This window comes from Triturus cristatus, chromosome 1_2 (assembly GCF_964204655.1).
Source record: "Triturus cristatus chromosome 1_2, aTriCri1.1, whole genome shotgun sequence".
NCBI lineage: Eukaryota > Metazoa > Chordata > Amphibia > Caudata > Salamandridae > Triturus > Triturus cristatus.
This window is the reverse complement of record NC_140580.1, coordinates 269,397,947-269,425,899: the sequence shown is the minus strand read 5'-3', so window position 1 is coordinate 269,425,899 and position 27,953 is coordinate 269,397,947. Positions and strand designations below refer to the sequence as shown.

The 27,953-nt window shown below is 49.2% G+C and overlaps 1 protein-coding gene across 2 annotated transcripts in view; it reads right to left on the bottom strand.

Annotated features, from left to right (window-relative positions):
- Positions 1–1,302: 1,302 nt before the first annotated feature.
- Positions 1,303–27,953, bottom strand: part of LOC146867147 (DNA-directed RNA polymerase III subunit RPC7-like) — a 100,789-nt gene continuing 74,138 nt past the window's right edge. Inside the window, exons 8-9 of one of the 2 annotated variants that reach the window (XR_014961086.1) lie at positions 27,526–27,694; positions 1,303–1,375 (exon numbers count right to left, since the gene is read on the bottom strand). Coding sequence is in view for 1 of the 2 variants with exons in the window: in XM_085603644.1 (XP_085459770.1) it covers positions 27,608–27,694 (87 nt within the window). In the remaining variant the exon portion in view is untranslated. Of the gene's footprint in view, positions 1,376–20,987; positions 27,695–27,953 lie in introns of those variants that run through there. The other variant, XM_085603644.1, reaches the window with a different exon arrangement.

Sequence of the window (27,953 nt, the reverse complement as noted above, 5' to 3'; positions counted from 1 at the left end):
GTGCATCAGTAGTGTTAGTATGTCTATGTACTCCCGCCTCCATATCCCTTCTTTAGCGGCCTGCGGTACCAACCATGCCAGGGAGAAGCGGCCTGATGCCAATGGTGCCTGAGTGACAAGGGGTCTGGGAACCTGCCCCGTGCCCACCCCTACTGGCACAGCAGACCCTGGTGCCGCGGCGGGCATAGGCTCGAGAGCAACGGTGGTGGTGGCCGGACCATTCGCAGGTGGGGGGGGAGGAGACCAACGCGCCAGCCGTGGGTGCAGCCGCTGCAGTACTTGCGGGGGGACAAGCATTCCCTGAGAGTGACAACCCCGGGGCTCCCCCAGGCTCACCATTACGAGGTTCCGCGGCTGCGCTCTGACCAGCCCAAACTTGGAGCAGGGGTGCTTGGGCTGCCGCGGGCACCGCCGCTGGGGGCACCTGTGGCTGTGCAGATAAAGCGTCCACGCGGCTCTGAAAGACGGACATGAGGCTGAGCATGTGGTCCATGGCCTTGCCCATTTGGGCCATGTCCGTGATGCCTGTGGCAGAGTCATGCACCGCAGGTGTTGAAATGGCCGGTACGCGGTGCGGTCGCTTGTCGTTTCTTGGCCGGCGGGGCCTCGGGCATGTCTTTTGATGTGGGCTTGCGTACCCGGGTGGACCTCCAGGGCTCCGACCCCGAAGGGCCGGGGGGGGGGGGGGGGGGGGGGGGGGTGACGACCACGCCCGAGTCTTCCTGCCTGCGAGCCTCAAGAAAATACGCGTGGCCAGGTAGGAGCGGCGCGCAGGAAGCAGAGGAGGATCTGGGGGAGAGAGACGCCTAAGTAGGGGGTCTAGCCTCGCCCCCCCCTATCGGCACGCCTCCTAAAGGCAAACTCATTGGGAGCTCCCCTCCCTGGGCGCGACCTCGCTAGCGAGGCGGAGCCGGGGGGGGGGGGGGGGGGGGGGGGGAGGCTGCGACGGGCGGCCACTAGAAGGCTGCCCTGCTGATGTCCCTCTGCGTGGGATGCGGGCAGTGGCATTTCCTGTGTCTCTGGTCCAAGTCTTAGGGGGATGCCATCTGCTCCTACTTGATACGCCCCACCGCCGGCTCACCGCATTGTTCAAGATGGCACCACCCGTCTTCTGAAGCGCTCCTCTTGTGTTATTGATCTCGGTGCAATCGGATCCTCGTTCCATTGTTTATTTTCACGGAAGGGGTCAGGCGCTAGTTCCCATTTGGTCTGGTTGCGTTTTCGGAGCACGATGTTGCAGGATGCCTTAATTTACATGGGTGGCCGAAGGGAGCTCTGACGAAAGCGTCTAAGCAGCTATCTTGCTAGGCCACGCCCTCTCCTTCTCAGCAGTCCTCTGGATGATGCTTCTTTCAGCTATGCTCAAACCCATGCTCTGTTAATATCAAAACAAAGAGGTATGAGTGAGCAGAGAGCAAAGATACAGTGGCATTTCGTAGCGTACGTGCTTACCAGCACCAGAATCAGGTAATACTATCTTCAACAAATGACCCATGCTCCCATATAATTTTTTTTTTTTAAACTAGGATGCTCAGGCAAAAAGAACAAAAATATACACATGTGCAAGCGCTAACTAACAGCACATTCATTGCACACATGCTGAATGAAGACATATCTTGGACTATCGAGAAAACTATCTCATCTTTTGTCATGGAAGATACATAATAGAGTGCTTTCCAACGCGAAACTACAGGTAAGGTGCTTACAGGAGAAGGGCATTCTTCTCAAATAGACAGCTTTCCTTCAACAGATAGGCAATAAAGCGTACCAGATAGCCAACTCGGATAATTGTTTTAATGTTCCGCTTTGCGTATCCAGATAATTCCATGCCTGCCACGGAGGGGCACAGGACTTGCCGTCAAGGAACATAGTCCAGTAGGAATTTCATTCTTCCAGGTTCTTGTACCGGTCCAAGGTAAAGGAAAAATGCAGGAGGAGTATTGGGTAAGCTAGAAATTTCTAAGGCCCACGTGGACAAGTGGGGGTCAGCTAACAGCACATTTCCAAGACTTTTCCTTCTGTCCAAAGGTGGGAACACCTCATAAGTAGTGAATGGGATGATAGATGTAGTGATAATGAATCTTGAGCAAGGTATGAGAGAATTGATGAAGTTTAGAATTTTGGGACTGACTGATTACAGTTGGTGCGAGATGTAGACTTGACAAGACCTGGACTACTGGTTTTGTACCTTTCTACCCATTAACAAAGACATTATCTTTACTCTGAAGCAGATTCACACGTTAGCTCATTATTTTGAGAGTGGTCAACATCCTTTAAGGATGTGGTCTCATAACTCATATTACAGCGCTAACACTTAGATTAGCCATATTTCCATTTATAGAAAGTGCAAGACATTCATAATGCTTAAGGCTGTGTTTGAGAGTACTTAATATTGGATGGTGTCCCTATGGAGTGTCACGCTAGTTCTATTTTATAATAATGTTAGAGCTCATGCAGTATGTGGAGTCTATACAAGTCTGCAGGGTTGATATGGTTACAGTGTGACACACTTCTAGGTTGACTAGTACCCACAATAGGGAGCGTGAGAGTTCTTTAGCTGGAGTGAGGCAAGAAGGCGGGGGCTGTTTGCCTAGAGAATAGTGGCTGTCTGATGCGATCTTTACTATATTTGCTAACAATTGGTCCATATCTGAATTGGAACATAGCGTTCAGAGCCCCAGATGTATGTATCTCTAAGAATCTTTGAAAGAACTGACCTTGAGACTAGGGTCCAGCCACACTGGGGGGTCCATAAGCTGGATGTAACCTTCTTCAGCAGTAGAAGTCGCTGAGGATCATGCTATAGCTGGATCTGTTTATGAAACAAAGTCCAGGAGACTAACACCAGGCAGCTACATGACACTGACAGAGTGTACCATGCATAAGGCTGTATACTGTGTTCCAGTCCTGGATCTACTGATTGACCAGGCAAATGTTCAGCTTCAGATGGAGACTGTGAATTAAAGGACAAGTCTCCATATGTGATCTTGGCATTGGAGAGGTGAAGATGAAAACAGGGTTCCTGCAGCATTGAGCTATCAACCCCTTCTTGGGAACCTGTGAGACATATAGCTAGCCCTGGTGCAGATGATTTTGTCTACATTCAAAAGTATGAGGAGTTGCCTGCATGTACGTACAGAGACTTTTAATGGCCCAGGACAGCAGCCAAACCCTTAGAGTAGAGACTGGGCCACAAGCGCTTAGAGGAAAGTCAGCACAATGGCACTTGGGTGATTTCCTTTTGGAGACACAGAGATGAGTATGGGGCCTTGCCTTCTTTGTGAAAAGGGCAACCCTCATTACAAGACTGGTTCTATATTGGACCCCATCCCACCTGCTGAGGTGGGGTTTCCTAGAGCCAAAGACTAGCCCAAAAATCTGCTTGTTAGGTAAATTGATCCTATGTGTGAAGTGGAGACTGGAGTTTTTTTTATCATACCTGAGACTAGGGAAACCCTATGCAAAATTGTACTGTTGAAGCCTCTTGGGGAGCCCCAGGTGGAAGGAAAGATTGAGAAGTCAGACTGTGTCTGCCACTGTCATTAACGTCTTGCTACTGAGAGTTGCTGTTCTCCCAGGATGGAGTTATTCAATACATCCTAGACTACATCTGGAAGTGCTTAAGGAACTAGTAGGTGACGCTGTTACAGACCATGGGATAGAGGTGGAGCCTTCCCAGGTTACTAAATATGAGGCTGCACCTGCAGGTAAATGGTCAATAGCCTTGTCACAAGATCTTACAGATGTCAACTGTGACAAACCATGTGTTGTGGTATGTGGCTTTTGTTATTGGACAGCCCTACACCCAGACCTTTACCTTGAATATGAGCGGAGAAATGACACAGGAGGCAAAGATGGCCGTGGAACCTGGGTTGCCATTGTGGAGATTAGAACCTTAAATTAAGCATCTGTTCAAAGACTGAAGTTCTCCTCTTGACAAAAACGTTTCCTGAGTCGCGGTGATGTCTCTGGTGGACTTAAAATGGTTAGGACTAGAGCTCCAAAAGGACCGATTAGATTACCTAATAAGGGGCAAAACAGGCAGTTACCAAACCATAAGAGTTGGTCTGCACAGATTTTTCAAACTAGGACATGACAACTCAATGTGATGACTAGCTTTCTATGGGTCTGACGGCTGATGGGTGTGTGCGAGAAAATCCATCTACTATTTTCCCCCTATTTTGTATAAGAGGAACCTTAGATTTTTTACCTTGTGGACCCAGGTCATGGAGACCAAATCCCTTTGCTCTATGAAAACAGTTTGCGTTTCTGCCATCCATGTAGCCTCCAGTACTGTGAGTCTAAGCTGTTGCTGAGGCCCACTATAGTATTAATAACACACAATGTGGACGTCAACTATATTTTTGCTGCTGAAGATCCAGTTATGAAAGCTGTGGCAAAGGTATGTTAAAGGTATGTTATCAATTAAGTCACCTGTTGCAGGCCTCTGCCTCTTCTAAAATAAAATGTTATAATTACTTTGGGTCTCACTTTTGAAAAATGCAATACACATTGTGTTTGAAATATAATCCATTGTGATAAACTCAAATTAATAATTGCATTTGAGCTACCTATTTTCGTTTTCCAACATTTGGGTACAATGTGACGTGCTTACATACTCTTGCTGCAGTTGCCTACTGTGATGCACACATTTGTTGAAGCTTTAGCAACGTGTACTTCACACTTCTGCCACTAAGCTAATTACATAGTCTTTCGACCAGTCTCCAAGGGAGGATATGTGCATCAACGGAAAACTATAATAGTCAGGAATGCTTGGAAGTTACCTGGTGTGAGCTATGCCAGTGTACTTCATTTTGAAAAGAACTGACCACACCTAGTTCTTTTCCACAAGGGAATGTATTTCATAACCAGTGTCTTATGTAGCCAATCTGAGTTCTGAGAACATTTTACCACACAGGGATGGAATACCTGTGAAATGGGGTTGGTTTGCAGTGATTGGCAGCTCGTGGAATTGAGCGTGATGAGAGCTTCTTAGTTTTAGAGCTCTTCTGCACATCTGTATTTTAACCACAAACGTGTAGAGTTTCAGTGACACCTTGGAGTAAATGTGGCAGTGGGTACGCATGAAGTCTCTTTTACAGATCGTTTTTGTATCACCCACCAATAGTATGCTAGTTCTCCAGTTAAGAACCCTTGTCATCCACTGGCAATTCTGAACTTGATTCGAACACTGAAGGACAACAAAATTCCCTGTCTGATGGAAGAAGTTATTCTTGATGCTGCCCAGAGAAACACCGGAAGGTCATTCTGCTCCATGTCTATATTCTTTGTGTCTAGGATGTGTAGCGTAATTGGAGAAACCTATTTCCGAAGCTCTTTGAATTCAGAAACAGCCTTCAGATCCATTTCTGATTGCCTCATTTTTTTTGGGAAAACAAATTTTATTTGTCAAGTTGCCCATATAATGGAGGGCTCTGCACCCCAGAGACAACTGCAAAATTCAACCATACAGTGATAATGACTTTTGCATGTGATAACCAAACACATTGTAACAAATCCCCCCAACCCCCCCCAGATCGCGCCAATTCCACATAAGGAGTAGTTTCTTTTCTGTAACTCCAGTTCTGTAGTAGGGGTATCTCTGTTATAGTCATAATCTAGTGAATAGTCCCGCCCATGTGCGCGGACCCCGGAGCAATAAAAAATAATCTCTAAAAGGTGACAAATCATGCAGACCTGCATACACCTTTAAGAGAGAATTTAATTTAAAGACAGATAATGCAGCCTATACCCACAGGCTACACTGTCCAGTACTTCAACTAGAATTCCACCAAAATCCACAAACAGCACTGCCTGTCCAGTTTTTCTCCACATAGGAAAAAACCCTGCCTCTACCAGCAAAAGCCTCTGGAATGATAGAGAGGAAGGAGTGGACAGACAAGCCCCATAGGCTGCCATTATGTGGCTTGGAACAGGATACTGTGCCTTTAAGAAAACTTTCCAGTTTTCCAGAACTTTCCCCAGTATCCCAGAATGCCCAGCAGGTCCCATTTACTTTCAGTTCTTTTTGAAGGCGTAGCACGCCAGACCTGTAGCATTCTCCATATGAATAAGTATCTCTCCACCGGGGAGGAGGGCGGGCGCTTATGACTATAACAGAGATACCCCTACTACAGAACTGGAGTTACAGAAAAGAAACTACTCCTTCTGTAGTAGGGGATCTCTGTGTATAGTCATAATCTAGTGAATAGAATGGCAAGCCCATCCCCACACAACAAAAGCGGTGGAGAACACATAAGACACAACCACTACTGTGCGAACAAATTTCGCAGCGAAGCCTGCCCAACCTGAGCATCTGCCCTGGCATCCGAGTCCAGACAGTAATGCGCAGCAAAGGTATGGACCGACTTCCACGTGGCCGCCTTACAGATTTCCGCAATCGGAACATTACGCAGCAAAGCCGTCGTGGCAGCTTTGCCCCTTGTGGAATGAGCCTTAGGTTTACCCCCTAAGGTCTTATTAGCCTTTTGATAACACAACTGTATGCAGGACACAATCCACCGAGAGATGGACTGCTTAGAGGTCGCAAGACCAGTCCTGACTGAGCCATAATTAACAAACAATTGGTCAGACCTACGAATATCCTTGGTCTTATCCAGATAAAATTTCAACACCCTTCGGACATCCAGGGAATGGAGAGCCCTTTCCGCTGGTGAAGAGGGATTCTGAAAGAACGTAGGCAAAGTTATGGTCTGATTGACATGAAAGTCAGAGATAACCTTAGGAAGGAACTTAGGGTGAGTACGCATCACAACCTTAGCAGCATGAAACACAGTATAAGGTTCTTGACAACATAATGCCTGAAGTTCACTCACCCTGCGGGCCGATGTAATGGCCACTAGGAACGCCGCCTTCCAGGATAGGTGCTGCAATGAAGCCTTGTGAATAGGTTCAAAAGGCTCTCTCATCAGTCTGGACAGCACCACATTCAAGTCCCAAGAAGGCGAGGGAAGTCTGACAGGAGGGAACACCTTCTTCAAGCCTTCCAAAAAATCCTTGACCACAGGAATCTGAAAGAAGGACGTCTGTGAAGGGCACTTCCTGTAAGCAGTCAAAGCAGCCAGATGAACCTTAATGGAATGGAAATTAAGGCCAGACTGCGCCAGATGCAAAAGGTATGGAAGGATGACATCTTCCTTACATGTTGTCGGATCAAAGTTCTTGGACTTACACCAGATACAGAACCTCTTCCACTTGTAAGCATAGGATGTCCTAGTGGAAGGTCGCTTAGACTCCTTCAGAATGTCCATACAATCGTCTGGTAGATTCAGATGACCGTATTGCACTATTTCAGGAGCCATGCCGCCAAACTTAAAGACGAGAGGTTGGGGTGCACCATCCGCCCCCCGAACTTCGTGAGAAGGTCCGGCCTGCACGGCAACCGCATGTGAGGAAGGAGAGACCGGTGAAGAAGGTCCGTGAACCACCACTGCCTGGGCCACTCCGGGGCGATCAGGATCATCCGCGCCCTGGACTGGGACAGCTTGATGAGCACCGCCGGAATCAGGGGAATGGGTGGAAAAGCGTACAGAAAGCTGTTCGACCAATCGATCCATAGCGCATTCCCCAGCGTCCCCCGCTGGTAGTACCTGGATGCGAAGTCTCGGCATTTGCTGTTTTCGGCGGTGGCGAACAGATCTACGTCTGGAGTCCCCCACCTTGCGAAGACTTCTCCTAGTACTTCGTCGTTTATGACCCATTCGTGGTTTTCCTGAATCAGCCTGCTCAAGGCGTCCGCCTGAGCATTCTGCACCCCTGGCAGATGCGTGGCCGTGATCGTCAATCCTCGGGCCAGCAGCCAGCGCCAGATCGCCTGCGCCTCCTGCGACAGAGTGCGCGATCTCGACCCCCCCTGCTTGTTGAGGTAATACATCGTGGTTGTATTGTCCGTCTGTATCAGCAGCGAGTTGGTCTGGAAGGACGGAAGGAAAGCCTTCAGTGCCAGGAAGACAGCTCTGAGTTCCAGGAAATTGATGTGGTACGTCGATTCCAAAGGAGACCACTTCCCCTGAATCTGCAGGTCCCCGGAATGCGCACCCCAGCCCTGGAGAGAAGCATCCGTCACCACATTCGTCGTGGGAATGTCCTTGTGGAAGGGAACCCCCTTGAGGAGGTTTTCCGCCGAACACCACCACTTCAGAGACTGACGAGCATGTAGAGACAGTCGGATCTTGTCGTCCCAAGAGCCTGTCTTCTGATCCCACTGATCCTCCAAGCACTCCTGCAGTGGTCGCATCTGTAGACGTGCGTGCGGAGTGAGGAAGATACAGGAGGCCATCGATCCCAGCAGAGACGACACCTTCCTCACAGTCGTCGATGGAGCAGTCCTGAGGTCCTGAGCCTTCCGAAGGAGTGATAACCGTCTCTCCTCCGAAGGAGACACGCTTGCTGACCGCGTATCTATGGAGGCCCCCAGGTACTGTATGCACTGTACCGGAGATGGGACCGATTTGGACATGTGGACGTGTAACCCCAGCCTGTTCAAGAGCTCGCACGTCCAACGGAAGTGTTCTTGCGCTTCCTCGAAGGATGACGCCTTGATCAGCCAATCGTCCAGATACGGGTAGACAAACACCTTGTTCCTCCGCAGGTGTGCCGCCACCACCGCCATGCACTTCGAAAAAGTCCTGGGAGCAGACTTTAGCCCGAATGGCAGTACTGTGTATTGATAGTGATTGGCGCCGACTTGGAATCGCAGGAACTTCCTGTGCTTCTGTGCTATGGGCACATGGAAGTACGCATCCTGTAGATCTATGGCACAGAGCCAGTCTCCCCGTTGCAGCTGAGGGTAAATCTGGTGCAACGATAGCATGCGAAACTTTTCTCTGCGAATCCACTTGTTTGCTTGTCGCAAATCCAGAATGGGCCTGAACTCGTTCTTGTCCTTCTTGCGAACGAGGAAGAACCGAGAGTACAGACCTCTTCCCCTTTGAGACAAAGGTACTTCTTCTACCGCCTTTTTTCTCAACAAGATGTCTGCCTCCGCCTGGAGCTCCCTCAGCTGGAAGCGAGAGCTGACCGGCGGAATCGCTGGAGGCGGGCTGATGAACCGAAGACTGTATCCATTGCAAACAATATTCAGCACCCACTTGTCCCGAGTAATTTTTCTCCACTCTGCCGGAAAAAATCGAATGCTTCCCCCCACTGGAGTGGGTAACGGTTGAGGGGGAAGTAACAGCTCAGGGCCGAGACCCGGCCGGGCCCTTATTTGTGGTAGTAGCCTGCTGGCCACCTCTACCCCTCTGGCGCTTCTGGAAGGGCTTGCGGAACTGCTGCTGTTGTGGCTGCTGCTGTCCCGAGCCCTGCCCACGCCCTCGGCCCGACGACCCGAACCTCCTCTGGAACGGTCGTTTCTTTTTCTCGGCCTTCTCTAACCCGACGGCCGTCAGGGTTTCCGCTTCAGCCTTCATGCGGGCCATTTCATCGTCCGCATGCTTCCCGAACAGGGTTTCCCCCGAGAAGGGCAGGTTGGCCACTCTCTGCTGCGCCTCCGGCTTGAGGGACGTCAGGCGCAACCAGGAATGGCGCCGCTGGTGGACGCCATGACAGTAGGCGTGGGCGGCCAATAGCGATATATCCGCTGCTGCGCTGATCGTTTGGTTAGAAACCAGCATGCCTTCGCGCACCGTCTCCAAGAAGTCCTCCTTCTTGTCTCGTGGCAGGAGGTCCGCATATTGCTGCAGGGATTCCCACAGGGCCCAGTCGTAACGGCCCAACAACGCCCCTGCACTCGCCGCCTTCATCGTGGTGGCGGCGGTACCACACACCTTCCTGCCCGCAGAGTCCAGCCAGCGGCTTTCCTTGTCCGGTGGCACCGTGGAGGCCGGGGCGGTCGCATGTTGTTTTCTCGCCGCCGTCACGATAACCGAATCCGGTTTCGGGTCCCCTCTCAAGAATGACGGATCCGACTCCGGGGCCCTATATTTCTTCATGAGCCTGGACGGAGCGGCCTTCGCTGTTGCGGGAGTGAGGAACAGTTCCAAAGCTGGTTCCACCAGTCCAGGCACGAGAGGCAGGAGGGGGCGAGACAAGTGTCTTTTATGCAGCGTCTCAAATATCACGGACGTCGTGGGTGTTGGAACCGTCACCGTGATATTCAGCTTCGCAGCCCCTCGCAACAGCACCTCCTGGAACGAGACCAAGTCGTCCACCGGCGACACCCTAGTCCCCGGGGAGTCCGACAGCGTCGGGGAAAGGTCCCTGTCCGAGGAGCGCGACCTGGACCTATACCTTCTGCGGCGTCGTCTAGAGTCTGACGAGGATCGCCCTCGGCTCCGCGATCGTCGCCTCCTGTGAGAGCGGGAGCGCGACCTCTTCGGCTTAGGCCTGTCCGCCGGTCTCGCCGGTCCAGGCGACCGTGGGCGTCGTGGCTTCGGGGTCCCTTGCGGCGGAGTCGGGTACCGTGGAAGGGAAACCGACCTCGGGGGGACCGGCGGCGGCACCGCAGGAGTGCTTGGCAGCAACAGAGGCCGGGGTGGCGGAGACAGAGTCCGCGGCCGCGGAGGAGGCGGTGGAGGTGGAGACGGTGGTGGAGGAGGTGGCGGTGGTGGTGGTGGTGGAGGAGGCGGTGGCAGAGGTGGGAGAGGAGGAGGCGACGGAGACCTCCGAGGCGGGGTATACACCATTGAGTACACCGATCCCGGCGACTCTCTCTTCCTCGACGTCGACGTGTGCCTCGACGTCGACCTGTGCCTCGACGGCGATCTTCTCGGCGTCGATCTCTTCCTCGGCGTCGACTTATGTCTCGGCGTCGACTTATGTCTCGACGGCGACCTTCGCCTCGACGGCGACCTTCGCCTCGACGGCGACCTCCGCCTCGACGGCGACCTCCGCCTCGACGGCGACCCTCGCCTCGACGGCGACCCTCGCCTCGACGGCGACCCTCGCCTCGACGGCGACCCTCGCCTCGACGGCGACCTTCGCCTCGACGGCGACCTTCGCCTCGACGGCGACCTACGCCTCGACGGCGATCTCCGCCTCGACGGTGATCTTCGCCTCGACGGCGACCTTCTCTTTCTCGACGTCGATCTCCTTCTCTTCATCGACGGCGAGCTGCGATCCCTCGACGCCGAACGCCGACGCCGGGTCTTCTCTCGACGTCGACCACTGGACGCAGTCGAAGACGGCGTCGTCGCCGACGACGCCGATGTAGTCGACGGCGGCCTATTCAGGTCCCTCGACGGCGATCGTCGACGCCGTTTCTCCCCAGAGCCCTGGGGAGACGGCGAACAGACGGTGGTCATCCTCCTCGACGTCGCCGTCGACGCCCTCGACGGGGAGCGGGAGCGCTTACTGGTCTTCCTGCCCCTGGGGAGCCCCCCAGAGGCCTCAGCATGGGCCAAATCAGCCCCTCCAGACCCACCTGGTGCCTTCAGTCTTCGCCCCTCCAGAGCTTGAAGCCTGCTCTTCATCCTGTCCCTCAGGGTTCTTGCTGAAAACGAGTGGCAGATGGTACAGCTTTCAGGCACGTGGGACTGGGGAAGGCAAGCTATGCACACCTCGTGTGGGTCAGTTTTAGCCTTCTTTCGACCACATTCCGGGCACTTGTCGAACAAGCCAGGCATGTTGACAGTACCAGCTATTAAACACAAGAAAAAGTGACAAAAATTGCCAAAATCTCAATGAAAAACCTTGAAAAAGGTAGAGCTCAATGCTCCAGGGTCCTGCTAGCAGGAGCCGGAAAAAAGAACTGAAAGTAAATGGGACCTGCTGGGCATTCTGGGATACTGGGGAAAGTTCTGGAAAACTGGAAAGTTTTCTTAAAGGCACAGTATCCTGTTCCAAGCCACATAATGGCAGCCTATGGGGCTTGTCTGTCCACTCCTTCCTCTCTATCATTCCAGAGGCTTTTGCTGGTAGAGGCAGGGTTTTTTCCTATGTGGAGAAAAACTGGACAGGCAGTGCTGTTTGTGGATTTTGGTGGAATTCTAGTTGAAGTACTGGACAGTGTAGCCTGTGGGTATAGGCTGCATTATCTGTCTTTAAATTAAATTCTCTCTTAAAGGTGTATGCAGGTCTGCATGATTTGTCACCTTTTAGAGATTATTTTTTATTGCTCCGGGGTCCGCGCACATGGGCGGGACTATTCACTAGATTATGACTATACACAGAGATCCCCTACTACAGAAACCTGCCCACCATTTAATATCACAAAAGGAGATGCTAGCCCCCCGATCCTTCCCACAACCCGCCCCCATAGTCCAACAGTGTGCGTGTAAATTATTCCGGCAAGCGTGCCTCTACTACCGGTGGCGGGTCCAACAACAGACCCCGATAATCTGCCCACCGCTTCCATATTCTATAGTGTTTGCGCGGGCACCCCCTAGCAATGAAAATGGGTTGTTCTAGCCCCATGCAAAAGTCCAGCCCATTCTTCCATGTGGCCACCGATGGGGCCCTAGGTGCCTTCCAAGCCCTGGCAATATCCCTTTTCACCAGTGTAAAGCTCAGTTGTAAGAGGTGTCGTTTATAGATGTTACCCCCCACCTCCTCCATGACATGCAATAGGGACATTTGCAGCGTGCGGGGGAGCTCACATCCCAGAACTTCCGAGAGGCAGGAATATACCCCACTCCAAAAGCGACTCAGAGACGGACAGCTCCAGACTGTATGAATAAATGTGCCCTCCTCCCGATTACAGCGAAGACACATGGAGGAGGCGATCAGCCCTGCCTTCCACAGACACACTCTGGTGAAGTAGACCCTATGTAGGTACTTAAACTGCACCAACTGAAGGCGCATCGCTATTGCCACCCCCCGGGGGGCTGCTAAGGCCTCAGTCCAATCCTCCTCCTCCAATGCGCCCACATCTTCTTCCCAAGCACTCCGAAGCCTCTGTAGCGTGGGGGAGCAGTGAGTGACCACGGACTGTTCGAGAGATCTTCCGGTCAGTGAGATCACCCATGAAGACCTTCGCCTCTATGGGGCTAAATTCCGGTAGCGACTCCAGGCCCTCTAAGCTAGGGGATAGGGCGTGCCTAAATTGCAGGTAGTGGTAAAACTGGGATCGCTGCATCGAATATTCCTTCTGCAGGTCCTGAAAGGATTTGAGCATCTGGCCCCTCATGACATCTCCAAGAACTGAGATGCCTATCGCGTCCCATCCCCGGAAGCCCCGTAGGGCCACTAACTGAGGCAGACGCCCGTTATCCCAGAGGGGGGTCTCATGGGTCAAAGTGTTCCACCACCACATGCAGCGCAGAACTTGCCTCCAAATCAGAAATACCTCCCGCGTGACAGATGGCAGCGACCCCCGCAGCGGCGCTGAGTATAATATCGTATGCAGGGAATGACGTCCCATAATCTGCCGCTCAACTGCATATGCCGGGTCTCTCCTGTCACCGTACCACCACTCATTAAGTACCAGCAAGTGTGAAGCTTGATAGTACGAGAGGACATCCGAGGATGCCAGCCCCCCACAGTAGGTGGATAGGAAACATGTGCGCAAGGCCACCCGCACCTTTCCCCCCTCCCACAGGAACTGACCCAGAGCTGCGTTCACTTGCCTAAACCATCGCGGTGAGATCTGGTATGGATGATTCTGCAATTGGTAGAGGAGCCGGGGAAGCGCCACCATCTTAAAGATCGCTGATCTGCCGTATAGGGACAGAGGCATGCGGGACTATGACTTAAGATCTTCCCGAGTGCGTTCCCACACTGGGACCAGATTACGTTCCCACAAAACTGCCGCTATATCTGATAGAAAAACGCCCAGGTATTTCAGCCCCCCCACCGCCAGCTGGACCGAGGACGCCCATGCTCCCACTCCTGTCTGGCCCCCAAGAGCCCATAACGTAGACTTACGAGGATTCATATAGAGTCCCGAGGTTTCCCTAAAGATTTGCAGAATGCGCAATAGCTGCGGCCCCATCCGATCTATAGCTGTGAGAAAGAAGAGGACGTCATCTGCATATAATGCAATCCTATCGGATAGGCTCAGTGCCCATTCAAATCCTCGGATCTGAGCATCAATGCGCACCCAGGCCGCCAGCGGCTCCGTAGCGAGAGCAAATAAATATGGGGACAGGGGGCAGCCATGCCGTGTACCCCAATGTATAGAAAAGGACTTACAGAGTGCCCCCGCCACCCGCACCGACGCCGTCAGGTCTGTGTATAACAGCGTTAGGTAGGAAAGAAAGCGCGGGCCAAAGTTGAGCCTCCGCAGCAAGGCAAAAAGGTACACCCAACTCAGGGAGTTGAACGCCCTGTCCATATCGGCCAATAGTAGCGCAGCAGGCTCCCCCAGTTGACCACTGGCTGCCACCGCCACATGTGCCCGCCTGATATTGTGCCTGGTCGCCCTCTGAGGCATAAACCCAGCCTGGTCGGGGTGTACCAGAGTGGAAATGTGAGGTAGAAGACGGTTGGCCAACACCTTGGCCAGAACTTTCGCCTCCACATTCAGGAGGGAGATGGGACGGTATGACGCATGCTGCTCCGGAGGCCTACCCGGTTTGTGGAATACCACCACCTCCGCGTGCCTTCAGTCCGGGGGGAGCGAGCCGCGCTTCCTCTATCACCGGTCTAAAATGCGGGGCCAGCTGTATAAAAGTTTTTGGGAAAAATTCACAGGGGAATTAGTTGGGTCCTGGAGCCTTCCCGGGTTTCAGTTCCCCCAGTGCAGTGCCCAACTCCTCATCTGTCATCGGCTGCTCCAATTGGTCCCGCACCTCATCCGACACGGCCTTGGACGGTAAATCATCAATGAATTTATCGATGACGGCAGCCGAGAGGCATTCCTTCGGAGCGTAGAGTTCCGCATAGTACGCAGCAAAGCTTTCGGCAATAGCCGGGGGTTCGGTAGGTGGTTCCCCCTCCAGGCCCAGGACTCCCGGTAGGGCCTGGGAATGAAAGGCACCCTGGCAAAGTCGATGCAGCATCTTGCTGGACTTGTCCCCCCATTGATAGACTCTACTACACGTCGCCAGCCAGGCTTGGCGGGCTTCATCCATTAAAAGGGCCGCATAATTTTGTTGTGCCAGTATTAGTTGCCGCCTGACTGGGCCCCCAGTATTAGTTGCCGCCTGACTGGGCCCCCCTCTACCTCCCGGCTCCTATGTTCCAGCGCCTCTATTCCTGCCTCTGCTTGCAATAGTTCCTTCTTACGCTCCCGACGCGCCGCTACACACCAGGAAATATCCACCCCTCTCAGTGTGGGTTTCAGTGCCTCCCACAGTGTCTCAGCACAGGAAACGGACCCCACGTTGACAGTCAGATAGTGATCAATAGCTTCACTCATACGCTCCCTATAATCATCCTTCTGCAGGTGCCACACAGACATATGCCACCTAAACGGCTGTCGCCCTCGACCCATCTGACGCGTAAGGGCCACCGGTGAGTGGTCCGATAGGCCCCGGGGCAGAATGTCAGCCGACACCACCCTGCTCACCATTACCCTGGGGACAAAGAGATAGTCAATTCTGGAGAACGAGTCATGTACTTCGGACAGGTAGGTGAATTCCCGACTATCCCCATGGAGACGCCTCCAGACATCCACCCAATCAAGCCCCGTCACTAGGGAGTGCAATTTCGTGGGATGACCGCTCTCCAGTCCGCCCCCACCCCGCCATCTGTCCCGGCCCAGTTCCAAGACATCATTCCAGTCCCCACCAACCACCGAGAGCGCCTCTGGCATATCCGCCCAGATGTTCATGAGCCGTTCCAACAGATTCCATTGCAGAGGAGGGGGGGCGTAGACACTACCCAATATCAGAAGATCATCCCCAACCTTGCCCCAAAGGAAGATATATCACCCCTGTGTGTCTGACCAGTGTTTTTCGTGCGTATAGGGGACCCTGCAGTGTATCAATATCGCCACCCCCGTGAACCCCTCGTAAAGCCAGAGTGAAAGACGTATTGGAACCCGTATCTCTGCAAACAGAGGGCCCTGGTGTCCATTAAGTGTGTTTCCTGTAGCAGGAGCAAGTCGGCCCCAGCCCGTTTGGCTTGTTGAAGTATGGCCCCGCATTTAATCTTGTCTAGAGCCCCGCGAACATTCCAGCTAACAATGCGGAGGGTACCAGGGGTCACCCGCATCCCATGCAATGTATTGGATATCCGGACAAACAGTCATCACCAAGATGGGTAAGGGAACTCTTCGGTGTATGTGCGAAAATGTATGGACCCTCAAACCCGAAACAACACCCACAAACAACAAACCCCCCACCCCATACCTCAAAAACAGTGAAGTATCTGTCACGGCCGGGCAAGAACTCAATCCCCAAAAGGGAGACAGGAGCCGCTCCGGCCAATGGAACCCCAACTCACAGTCCATGCCCCTCGGGCACCTCCCCAGCCAGCAACAGTCTGGCATGAGGACCAGCCCAAGTTCAAGCCTATCCAACAGTTATCCCACAGTCTGGACCCCAAAAATCAATCCGCTGATGTCTGTCGCTCAGTGGCGGTGCCCCCCCGAGAAGGGGCATTACATGATTGGGAGCGACGCCTGGACCACGACCTCCTGTTGCCCTTCAGCTGGCCCCGGGGGCCTCTCCAGGCCACCTCGCTCGACGATGAATCAGATTCTCTACCAGGTGGTGTGTGGACTCTCACCCACACTGTCTCATCAGTCAATTTGAAAATGTCCTCTGGGGTATCAAAGAAGTGCGTGCGGGAGCGGTATACTACCCGCAGGCGGGCGGGAAACAACAGGGCATAGGGGACCTTAAGGTCTCTTAGGCGGGCCTTCGCTGCAAGAAACGATTGTCGCTGCAGCTGCACCTGTCGGGTGTAATTCGGGAATATAAGGAAGCGTGCATTGTTATAGGTAAGAGGTTCCTTGGCTCGGGCCTGCTTCAAGATAGCGTCACGGTCTAAGTAATTTAAGAGTTTCGCTATAACTGGCCGCGGGCGAGTCCCCGGTAGAGGCTTCTGCATGAGCGCCCTGTGGGCCCGTTCCACAACGAGGCAGCCGGAGAGAACCTCCGGGGGAACTGATTGCCTCATTTTAATACACGAAGTGGACAACTTCAGAATTCTCATGTGTTCAGTCTGACAGATGTGAGCTTTTAAGTTGTTATTATTAGTATTTGTAAATCACCCTGACAGTAGAATATTGGATAAAAAGCCTTTTTTGAAAAGGGACCTCATTGCTACGGGTTGAAAGGAAAGTTAAGAGTCGAAGGGAAATCAATATCATTCCTTAGCAGCTGCATTTGACAAGGCCCTGTCACAAAATGAGATTGTTTTTGTCCAAAGAACTTGCAGTTGACATTGACCAGGGAAGTGTGAGGAACATTGTGGGACAAAGAACTGGAACGTAGGGAGCAGTAATGCTGTGGAAGAATGGTGAAGTATTCTTTTTTTGACCAAACTCAATGGAGACTTATGAGAGTAAGGGTAAAATAGCCCCTTCTACTGGGTCCAAGAAGATGGGGAGCTTGATTTTCTATCATCTGTGACATCTGACAAACGTATCCAGTAGACCTTGATATATGACGGTTCCCTGAATAAGGCCAGACTGAATCGAATAAGAGGAAAATACTGGATTACCATTGATTTCTTCCTGCTCGATGTTAGGGTTTGCTCCAGTTTAAGCAATATGGCAGTCACTGATAAAAACAAAGGCGACCATTATTCCCTGTCACTTTCCCTAAAGGGTTCGTTTCATGATGATCTGGATGGGCCAAACCGAATTGGTGAAAATACCCTTACAATTACCAACCATCGTGGGGGGGGGGGGGGGGGGATAGAGGAGAAGGGGGCCCGGGAGGGGGGTGTTAAATGGGTAAATAATAAAAAAAACTGAATGTGCTGGACATTTATTTAAGTGTTTTAGCAGCTTGTCCCCTTACCGAGAATCTCTTGTGAGGGATATTCTGATCATGGACCTACACACTAGCTTTTTTTTTTTTTTTTTTTACCCTGATGGAACATTTTACCTGGGTTTCCAGCTTTAAATTATCATTTTGGAAGCAACACAATTGGTACATTAAGTACGGCTGTAAGCCTAAAAACAATATGGATAAGGTTCCTAAAGATCGAGATTGGGGAGCAATAGTACATTCATGTAAAGTTTATGAATGGTATTAGCAACCATCCATAAAGAGTGGGAGTTGTGCAAATATGAGTAATATGCTTGAGGCTGTGACCAGGAAGGACAACCGTTCCTTCTGGCACATAGTTGCACATGGGAACTGGAATGCATGTAGTCAGGTTGAGTGAGGTATTCAACCTGATATGATGGAACAACATTTTTCGGCACTTTATTAATTAATTAAATTCCAACCCCCATGCTCTCCCCTCTGAACTTTTAATTGACTTGACAATTGGTCCTTGTTCTAGCGATCCCGCTTCATTGATTGTTTTTACATTGAGTGACACACTGTCAGCTATCCAGTCTTAAGCAAGGAGGAGCGCTGAGACCTGATAATATCCTGAGTGACCTTTAAAGATCAGAACCTAAGATTTGGTCCCCTTATATTAATATTCTCTCCAACGCTATTGAGACAGTGAGGCTATTCCAGGGTCTTAGAATGTTGAGGTAATTATTCCAATACACAAAGGGTAGGATTGTCCTGCCAACTACCGGCCTGTAAGCCTGTTGGACAGTTTTCAAAAAGTTTTTTAGTAAGCAGGTATTGGACAAGTTACAAGAGTGGCTTGAGGAAAAGCAACTGATCTCTATCTTCAAGCGGGTTTTGGATCTCGTGTGAGCACTATTGAAGTGGTTTGTTAGGCTCTAATGAATTGGAAAAATGTGTCTCTTAGACAGGAACATTTATATGTTGGGTTTATTGTTCTTAGTACCCTGTACCACTCTCTATAAAGTTTTGCATTCGTCTGGTGTCCCAGAACAATTATCAAGTACAATTTTAAGGCTGCATACAGACCATGATACACAGGTGTGATGGGGTAGTAAAAGGGACCTGTCAGAGCGCATTTTGGTACTGAGAGGTGCACTAGTGTAACAAAACTTGAGGGGGGTCCCCTGCAAACTACATGGAGGGGGGCCTCCTTACGGACTCAGTCAGGAGCTGTCATGTCAGGGCACTGTGATGAGGGGGCCCCTGGAGCTCAGGGGCCTTTGTAATGCCACTGGAGAGGTGTACGGCAAGGTTGACTGCTTGCACCAACACTTTTCACTATTTATATAAATGACACCATAAGTGGTCTGAATAATTGCCTTAATGTCTCGCCATCTTTAGTAGGATGAAAACAACTTGCAATAATATATGTGGATGACTAGAACCCCTATGGTCCTAAAAACTATGATGGCGCTATTTGTAAGTTTCTGCACCAAGCGAGGTCTTAAAATACTTCAAAAACAAAGGCCGTGTTTTATAACCCACACAACAATTTAAAAGGTGATTTTATGTTAAATAGAGCGCTCTGCAGAGAGTTAATTATTTTTACTATCTGGGTGTTAAACTGTGTCACAGTTTGAGCTAAGCTCCGCAGGTCCCAAAAGCTCTTTGGGATTTCTTAGACCAGAAATAGATTCCAATGTTTGAAGATTATATAGTCAAAATAATGCTGCCTTTTGCGAAAAGTCTGTTCATCCAGTTTCTTCGTGAGGTACTTTCTATTTTAATGTTGCATACAAGTGGGCCTGTAAAGAATTTAGATCCAACCTCTGTCCCAGTTGCAATTTCTGTGCTGAAACTGAAGATCATTTCCGGTTTTCTTTTTTTTAAGGATATGGTAACATAACGAAATGGTGGGTCATTCCAGTGTGTAGATTTTTGCGGCCAAATCCCTACCTTGTGACTTTACATATTTTTAAAGTAGAGACAAGTGATGTGATTCTATTTGTTTTAGCTACATTCTTATATTCTGCTTGGATTTGAAGGAAATGTTTTCTTAGACAACCTTGCAATTCAGGAGAGATGAACAGGTGGAATTTCCTCAGATGCTTAATTTGTGAGAAGCAAGAGCTGACAAGAGTTATGAAGTCTGTAACTAAAGAGAGAGACATTTGAGTCCGTATAGATGCCTACATTTCAAACTTAGGTGGTAGGATTTGGAGGTGAATCTATGATTACAGGCTAGTTAGTAGGACTGACGATGGTGGACGAGTGTCGAGTAATGAGGAGTGCCTTAAAATGTCTCGGTTGTCGGAGAGAAAGGATAACGTCTGTAGGGTAGAATGTTTAACGGACACAGGCTGACAAATATTCAGCACAGTACATTTTTAAAAAATTGCAAAACGTGCTCTTTTAGACAAGCTGAAGAAAAAGAAGTTAAACCAAACAAATCTTTGTTTTTGTATTCTGCCTACACTCATATAAACATTTTGAACCAAACAAAAACCTCAGAATGATCATACAGTCCAATGCAGAACCCCTGACCCAACAGTAAAAGTTAGACATCATTTGAAGGTGCTCTACAGCCACTAACAATGTTTGGAGATTGTAGGTAAGCCCTTGGTCACAAGATTAGTAGGGAATTAAGTTTAAGAGTCAGCTGGTACCAACCAAGTTTAATGTTATGGTGAATAAAATAAAAGAGGAGCAGTCCACTATATAAAGCAGCGTAAACAAATATTATCAGTGACTAAATGTGAAATTGGATGACAAACGAACATTTCATCACGAATTCCAGGAAGACAAAATATTCCAGTCACAAGATGTTTTGTTATCAGAAAATGTGTACTGTTCTAGTCACAATTATAACGTGAACCACTAAAACTTGTAATGGCCTGAAATTATTCTAACATCCAGGCATTATTGCAAGTGTGTCTGAAGTGGAGACTATTTTTACCATTAAAATAATAATAAACCTCAGTAATTATGAGGTTCGACCACTGTCCGCTGGAGATCGTTTCTTTCCCAAGCCCCATGCAGTCATTTAAAACTCAAAACCAGAAGCACGTTCACTTAATTTCAAACAACATTACATACACATATAAAAACCAAGAAAATAAGTTGCATAACCAGTTTAACAAAACAGTTCTGAGAAGAAAGGTTAAAAAAAGTAATTGTATTTCCAGATGATAGGAATAAAGACCAAGATGTGGAAAGGAAAATATATGTGTTCCAAATGAAAACGTTTATTAACTTTCTAATCAAGAATACACATCAACATGTGTATATTATACAGAGGAAGACATCAATCAGAAAATAAGTTAAAAACGTTTATTAACTTTCTAGTAAAGAATACACATCAACATGTGCATATTGTACAGAGGAAGAAATCAATTAGAGAATAAGTTAATCTGAAAAGTTCTTCTAGTCCAAAATTGTGTCAGTCTCAAATGACAAACACAGTCACCATTTGCACCATTTTCTACACTTGCGATGGTGTTCACAATTTGTAGTTCTAGGTATGTAGTCTGACATGTTGTGGAGCGCGGCCTGGAGGCGATCGAGTGGTGTAAATAAATGCAGAGCCGAACACCAGTTTTCGTTAACTATCTGACTGCAAGGTCGGGGCCTCGGGTCCTTTCATTATCTTTCCCATCATGTCATGGCCAATACCACTTGGGCCATGCGACACAGGTTCCACTGCTTTTCCCCCCTTCACTTACTGTGAAGAGTGGGATGTTTTACTGTCCCAAACACAACATTCCTCCTTAACCCAAATAAAACAAAACATGGAAATGAAAACAAAAACTCAAAAATATGCTACGGCTGGCATGGCGATTAAACATTTGCAAACATCATGTGTGAAGACTTTGTCCTAGATGATGTAGTTATCATTACCTGCACAACTAAGAAAACACATTCATACACAAAGTGCTGGGTGACCCTTCAGTGGTAGAATGTGGAGTGAGACTGTACTCACGAAGGAAGGCATACAGTGAGCACTCCATGTTCTGACTATTAGCTACTGCAATTCGAAGGACTTTATTTAAAGTTAAAATGAAATGTTCTGCCTCACCGTTCACTTGCCTCCAGCGGGGGTGATCTTCCTATGATGAAAGCCTTGTGAAGTAAGGTACTCAGCAGACTCCTGACTAGAAAAGGGAAGACTATTGTCAGTCCTGAGTTCATTCAACACACCATGAGTTGCCATGATTTTTTCCACCCGGGGTATGGTGTGGCCGGACGTCATTGACTCTAGAATCTCAGCTTCCGGCTATTTTGAGAAATCATCTATTATTATCAACATGTGTCAGACATCTGGCAGGCTTCCAAAATCGCTCGGTGCCAAAGAGTGGGGGAAATGGATTCAGTGATGAGGGGGGTTGGTGGATCTGCTGGCCCATAAGCTTGGCACATGGAACACTGTCTCACAGTGTGTTCCACCTGGTCATCTAGACCAGGGAACCGGACCCTGCATCGGATCCTGAACTTCGTCTTCACCAGTCCTTGATGAGCGGAGTGGGCTAGATCAATCACCTGTTTTTTCAGTGATGATGGACTTAGCAATTGAAGACCTCTTAACAGACATCCTTCAGCAGAGACCGCCAGTTCATGCCGGACATTATGTAGTGACAAATGTCAATCGGGCATCATCCGTTCGATGAGAGACATTGCGAGTGAGCGTGTGCCGGTTTCCAGAATCCACTGCTGATATCGCTAACTGAAGGCAGTCATCTGACAGGGTAATGGCTAAAATTTCATCCAGAGAAATAGGCAGAGGCCTTGACTGCTCTACCACCAATCGCACGTACTACTCCACATCTTCGCATTTTTTTTTTACAGACAGTAGGTGGTCTCCCAGGCCTGGAGAGATAGTTAGCTGGATTTTGAGACCCTGTAAGATACATCACTGTGAAACGGTATTCCTGTAGCTGCAGGATCCATTTCTCATTCCTGGGAAGTGATTCTGATGAGGACCATTGAATAGAAGTATCAGTGGCTTGTGGTCTGTGTGAACTATAAACAGATAGCCATAAAGATAAGGGTGAAAATTATGACACCCCCAGTGGACAGTAATAGCTTCCTTCTCAATATGACAGTAACTCTGCTCCGTATCTATTAGAGCACGACTAGAGTACGCCACCGGAACCCATTCACTGACATCCTGTTTTTGAGAGCGAACGGCCTCTAGGCCAGTATGGCTGGCATCCACGGACAATTCTGTCCCATGGCTCAGCGTGGTTTGGGCTGTCAACGTTTTTGTTGTTCCTTGGAACGCTTCTTCTTGGGCAGGCCCCTATCCTGCATTCGTTTTAGTCAGTTCTCGAAGAGGAGCTGTGAGTGGGGTCAAATGTTGAATGAATTGGCCACAGTATGTGACCATCCCCAAGAAACTGCGAACGCCTGTAACACTGGTTGGCGCAGGGGCAGACTGAATGTCCAGAACCTTTGTGGGATCGGGCATGACCCCATATTCAGAGAAATGGTAGACGAAGAAAAGCACACTTTTCACGATGCAGGGTGAGTCCACGGTCCTCCAATCGCTTGAACGTTGCCTTCTGCCGGCCAAGAGGCTGTTTCATGGTTAGACCATGCACTAGGATGTCATCGCTGACATTGATGACCCCTTCAAGACCAGCCAGTACGCCCCTGATGGTTTGTTGGAAAACTTCAGCCGCAATCAACACCCCGAAACTGAGGCGTTTGTATCTCCTTAGACCCATGTGTGTGGACAAAGCAGTGATAGATCTGGTTTGGGAGCGAGCAACAGTTAATGGTATCCTGCTCGGAGATCCATCTTCGAGAACCATCTCGAACCACTCACTTCCACCACCATATCATCCACAGTGGACGTCAGGTGACATTAATGCCGGATGGCTATGTTGGGTAGTTGCATGTCAATGCAAATCCTGACTTCACCGGGCTGTTTAGGCTTGCAGGTGACTACAACTGGGGACACCCAGGGCGCAGAAACCTCTACTTTCTCAATGTCTGCCTGCTCCAGTTTCCTCAGTTCATCCTCTTCCTTTGGGCTATGATGGAAGTCCACTCAACGATGTCTCAGTGCAACCGGCTGGATTGACTCATCTATATGGAAGTGTATGAGACGTCCTTTAGGACAACTAATGCCTTGAAATAGCTGCAAATACACAGTCAGCTAATCGTCTACACTTCCCAGGTGCACACAGAGCAAAAGTGACTGTGTGAAGTCGTTCTGCCGTGTGACAAGTCAGTAACATTCCAGAGTCACTCTTGGTGCCGTATACCTTGGCATGTATGGAACGTGATTCATGAGAGAGTTCTGTGGTAAAGACCCCTGCTAGTGGAAGTGGCGTTGAAGATCCATAGGTAAACACCTAAGTGATGGTGGGGCGCAGGATAGTCTGTAGCTGGAGAGTTTTCAGTACAGACTCCGCAAGAATGTTAATCGAAGCCCCCGTGTCACTCTGCCGGAACTTGGTAGCCCGCTAGAAGGACTGTGCACTATGGAATGCGCCGTTGAGGGTACTCTCCTGGTTGCAAGGCCACCCCCCTCCACATCATCGTCATCATCTTCACAATCTGGGGCCTGCATGACATTAACAGATTTGGGTTTTCACGCCTTTTGAAGGGCGGAGAAGTGGCATACTTTGGCAAAATAATTTTGTTTATTGCAGGCAGTACATCTCTTGCCTTGGGCAGGGCATGACCCCTGATTAGGGTAGTGTCCTCCGCACGTGTAACACACCCTGGAGCTCATAGTAGGCATACCTTCGAACTCATAGTAGGCTGGGGTGGGTCTTCCTTTTTCCTGCTCCACAGCTGTCACCACATTGACAGGTTCAGTCTTAACGTGTCGTTGGAGAGCCGCTCACATGTGCGCACACACACTTTACAGAGTTCCTTTGACCTCATCATCATGTGTATATCAGTTATGGACATCCCTGGGACCTGTAATATGTAATCCGTAGTATGACAGATGCTCAACCCTGCATGAACTGTGCACAAATCTCATCATCAGTGTCGAGCAGCGTGCAAGTGCTAGCAAGCTTTTTTAGTCATGCATAAAAGGTGTTCACCAATTCCTCAAGAAGTTGCCTGGCTTGGCTTAGGAGGATTCATGCATAGTTAGGATTTGCAAGAAGCTCAAAATGCTAATTGAAGGCTCGTTTTAGAGTAGCACATGTAAATGGCGGGCTGGCCTCCACTAATGATTTTCCTAGCTTGTGACTGGTGGCACGCCCAAGATGTAGGAGCATGGGGCGGCAGCTGTCATTTTCCAAGGCTACTGCAGCAAATAGTTTTCTAATCTCTCTACCCAGTCTTTACATCGGGCTGCCTGTGCAGAATGGGGGGCCTGCTACAATAAAAGGCTCAAGTGTGGGTACTGAGGCCATCCCAGGTCAAGCAGGTAGCCGATTGTGCCAGAGCAAGGAGGTGGGGCAACAGTAGGAGCCAAGCAACTTGTGATTGGAAAGGCACCACCAGGGAGAAGTCACATGGAGGAGATAGGGATTTGGGCCTCCAGGACACCACCACCGGGAGCCACACCACTTTTTAGCCTTAAGAGGCAGCAGCAGCAGTAAAGAGGTTGGGAAGGCTCTTAACCTCTCACTGATGCAGACAGCAGGCAGCAGAGGACATTGTTCAGCCCAGAACACAAAAACGTGCCAGTGCAGGGCCACATGAAGACTAAAGCAGCTGAGCCCTCTAGGCAGATTGCCCTATGCAGGAGACAAAAGGGCAGCAGCAGCATACTCCGGACATGGAGCTTAAGGAGGCAAGAAATGCAGCAGGCGGGGCAGCCAGGAACAGGAGAAGCGCCCTCCACAGCCCAGAAGGATAGTCAATGCAGCTCGCCTCAATTGACACAAGCAGCTGCAGACCGTGGTGGACGGCGAGGCCGGAGAGTAGACAGGAAAATTCCCAGGGTCCAGTACGGAGGTGTGCAATGCCAACAGCACCTGCGGGAGGCGGCATAATGCAGTGAGCTTCGGAGCCAGATCGGGTGCACAGGAGGGGAACAAACCACCCGCTCGTCACCAAATTATCATGTAGTGGAGTGCGACCTGGAGCTGGAGGCGATCTCACAGTGTAAATAAATGAGGAGCCGACACCGGTTTTCGTTAACTATCTGACCGCAAGTTCCAGGCCTCGGGTCCTTTTATTAATGCGTGACGGATTCCTCTTCTTTTCCCCCATCACTTGCTTTGAAGAGTGGGACGTGCCAAACACAACATATTCCAGGACTCCAACGAGGATCACAGTTTATCCCACCCCATCCCTCTTCCGCCTAGGAGACAGAAACAAAGACGAAGCTACATGTTTTTGCTTCATACGGGAAGAGGAAGCAAAAGGCAGAAAGATGCATTGGTCCAACTGCATCCATCACCTAGTTAACAGCTCCTTCTGCTGGTTTCAGCTGAGTATAGAATGCTAACTATTTAATTCTATTTTTTGTCAGAAGATGTCAATTGTATGTAATTATCTATCTGTATTTTTAACACAGATAAGACCACCTTTGCTTCACTTTGTAAATGAGAACGATAGTAGTTGGTTTGAGGTAAATACAAGTCTTCTTTCCTTTTGACGCAAGTAAACTTATTTAAAAAAGACAGTACTTAATTAAGGCCTTTTTCTGAGACACAAAGAATGTATTAGAACTGGATAGACATATCCAACAACAAGCTGTGGACCCCTGTCGACGAGCAGGTCTTTGGTACACATTGGCAATACATAATACAGGCACAAAGGAGCTTATCACAGCTAGCAACATCTTAAACGCGCCTTTGTGCTGTAAAGACAGACTTCACGGCTCCATGATGTTGAAAATCACTGACGGTTTGAGGATTGTTGGTGTAACCGACCTGGAAGGGTGTATGTCAATCACGCGGTGAATAAAAAAAAACAACTTTAATGTTAACACCAGCAAAGAAAATAGAAAATGTGCAGCTCTTATGTGTAGTTTTCTTTGGTTGGGCACTTCAGGATGCTCTATTCAAAGTTGTTTAAATAATAACTTTAAAATTTAATAGGATTTTTTTAAAATACTCTTGACTTGGTTTGGCGTACCGATTTCTGAATATCTCAAATGATTCAAGAATCTCTGTTGGTTACTTGAATGCTGAGTGCAACACCAATCTTCCCACTGGGCTCTGCCCTCGGAGGTTTCCAGGCAAGTGTTGAGTGAAGATGGGCACTTGTTTTGTGGCAACAAATTGACAAAGTCTGAATAAAATATGAATTTGATACTGAACTTGGCAGCATGGAATAAATAGGTCAATCTTCAAAAATCTGTTACACAGTTTAAAAAAAAAAGAAATCTAATAAAAAAATCTGAATTTACCTTGCAAAAGTGTCCAGAGCAGACTTATCTGCACAGTTTAGTCTTGTTCCACACAACACGGTGTCCCATACAATGAATCTCCCAGCAGAGAAGCAGGAGGGACATTAACTGCAGTGCAAAATCTGAGTGCCAGATTTCAATTTACAAAAATGGTAGGGAGCGTGGATAACGTGGTCTTCATAAAGCGATTATTGCCATTGAAATAGATAAACTTTTAGGGAGTGGGCAAAAGGCAATCAGGTACTTCTGGTACCCACACTAAACCACCCACAGTAGCACCTAGAAATCTTACTTGGTTTCCTGCTTTACCCAGGTGGCTTCAAAACCCATACTGAGTATGCATCTTAAATAGTTTGCATGGAGAGCATCCACTTTTCACAGTTTTCAGCAGTCTGGCAAGTAGCCAATGGCTGGTCCAAGTCTTTCACAAGTTACCTTAGATCCGGTCTGCCTGTACTACTACCCACAATCTCTTGTAGAATAGCGGCGCTTGTCTCAAGGCCAGATGGGCCTATCGTCAATAGACTGCTTCATCCATGTTATCATCGCTGTCTCCGCCGAACTCTTCCCCATTTTCGAAGTAGGACATGATGTAGTCAGTTTCCTGAAAGAGAAGACAGAAATCAATGAAAAGCAACAAAAACTAGGAATCAATTAATAGAAAAACTTGGAAATTTACCAACAGGCTCATGTCTCCAAATGGCAGGAAACTGGACTTAACCACTGTCCCACCAGCCTTTCAGATGCATGAGCTGTCAAGAAATCTCAAGTATACATAAACAGTATACTCTGCCTCTGGTAGGCACAGCAACCAGATCAAGCTGCTGAGGGAGAATGTACTTGTAAAAGAGAAGCAGCCAACG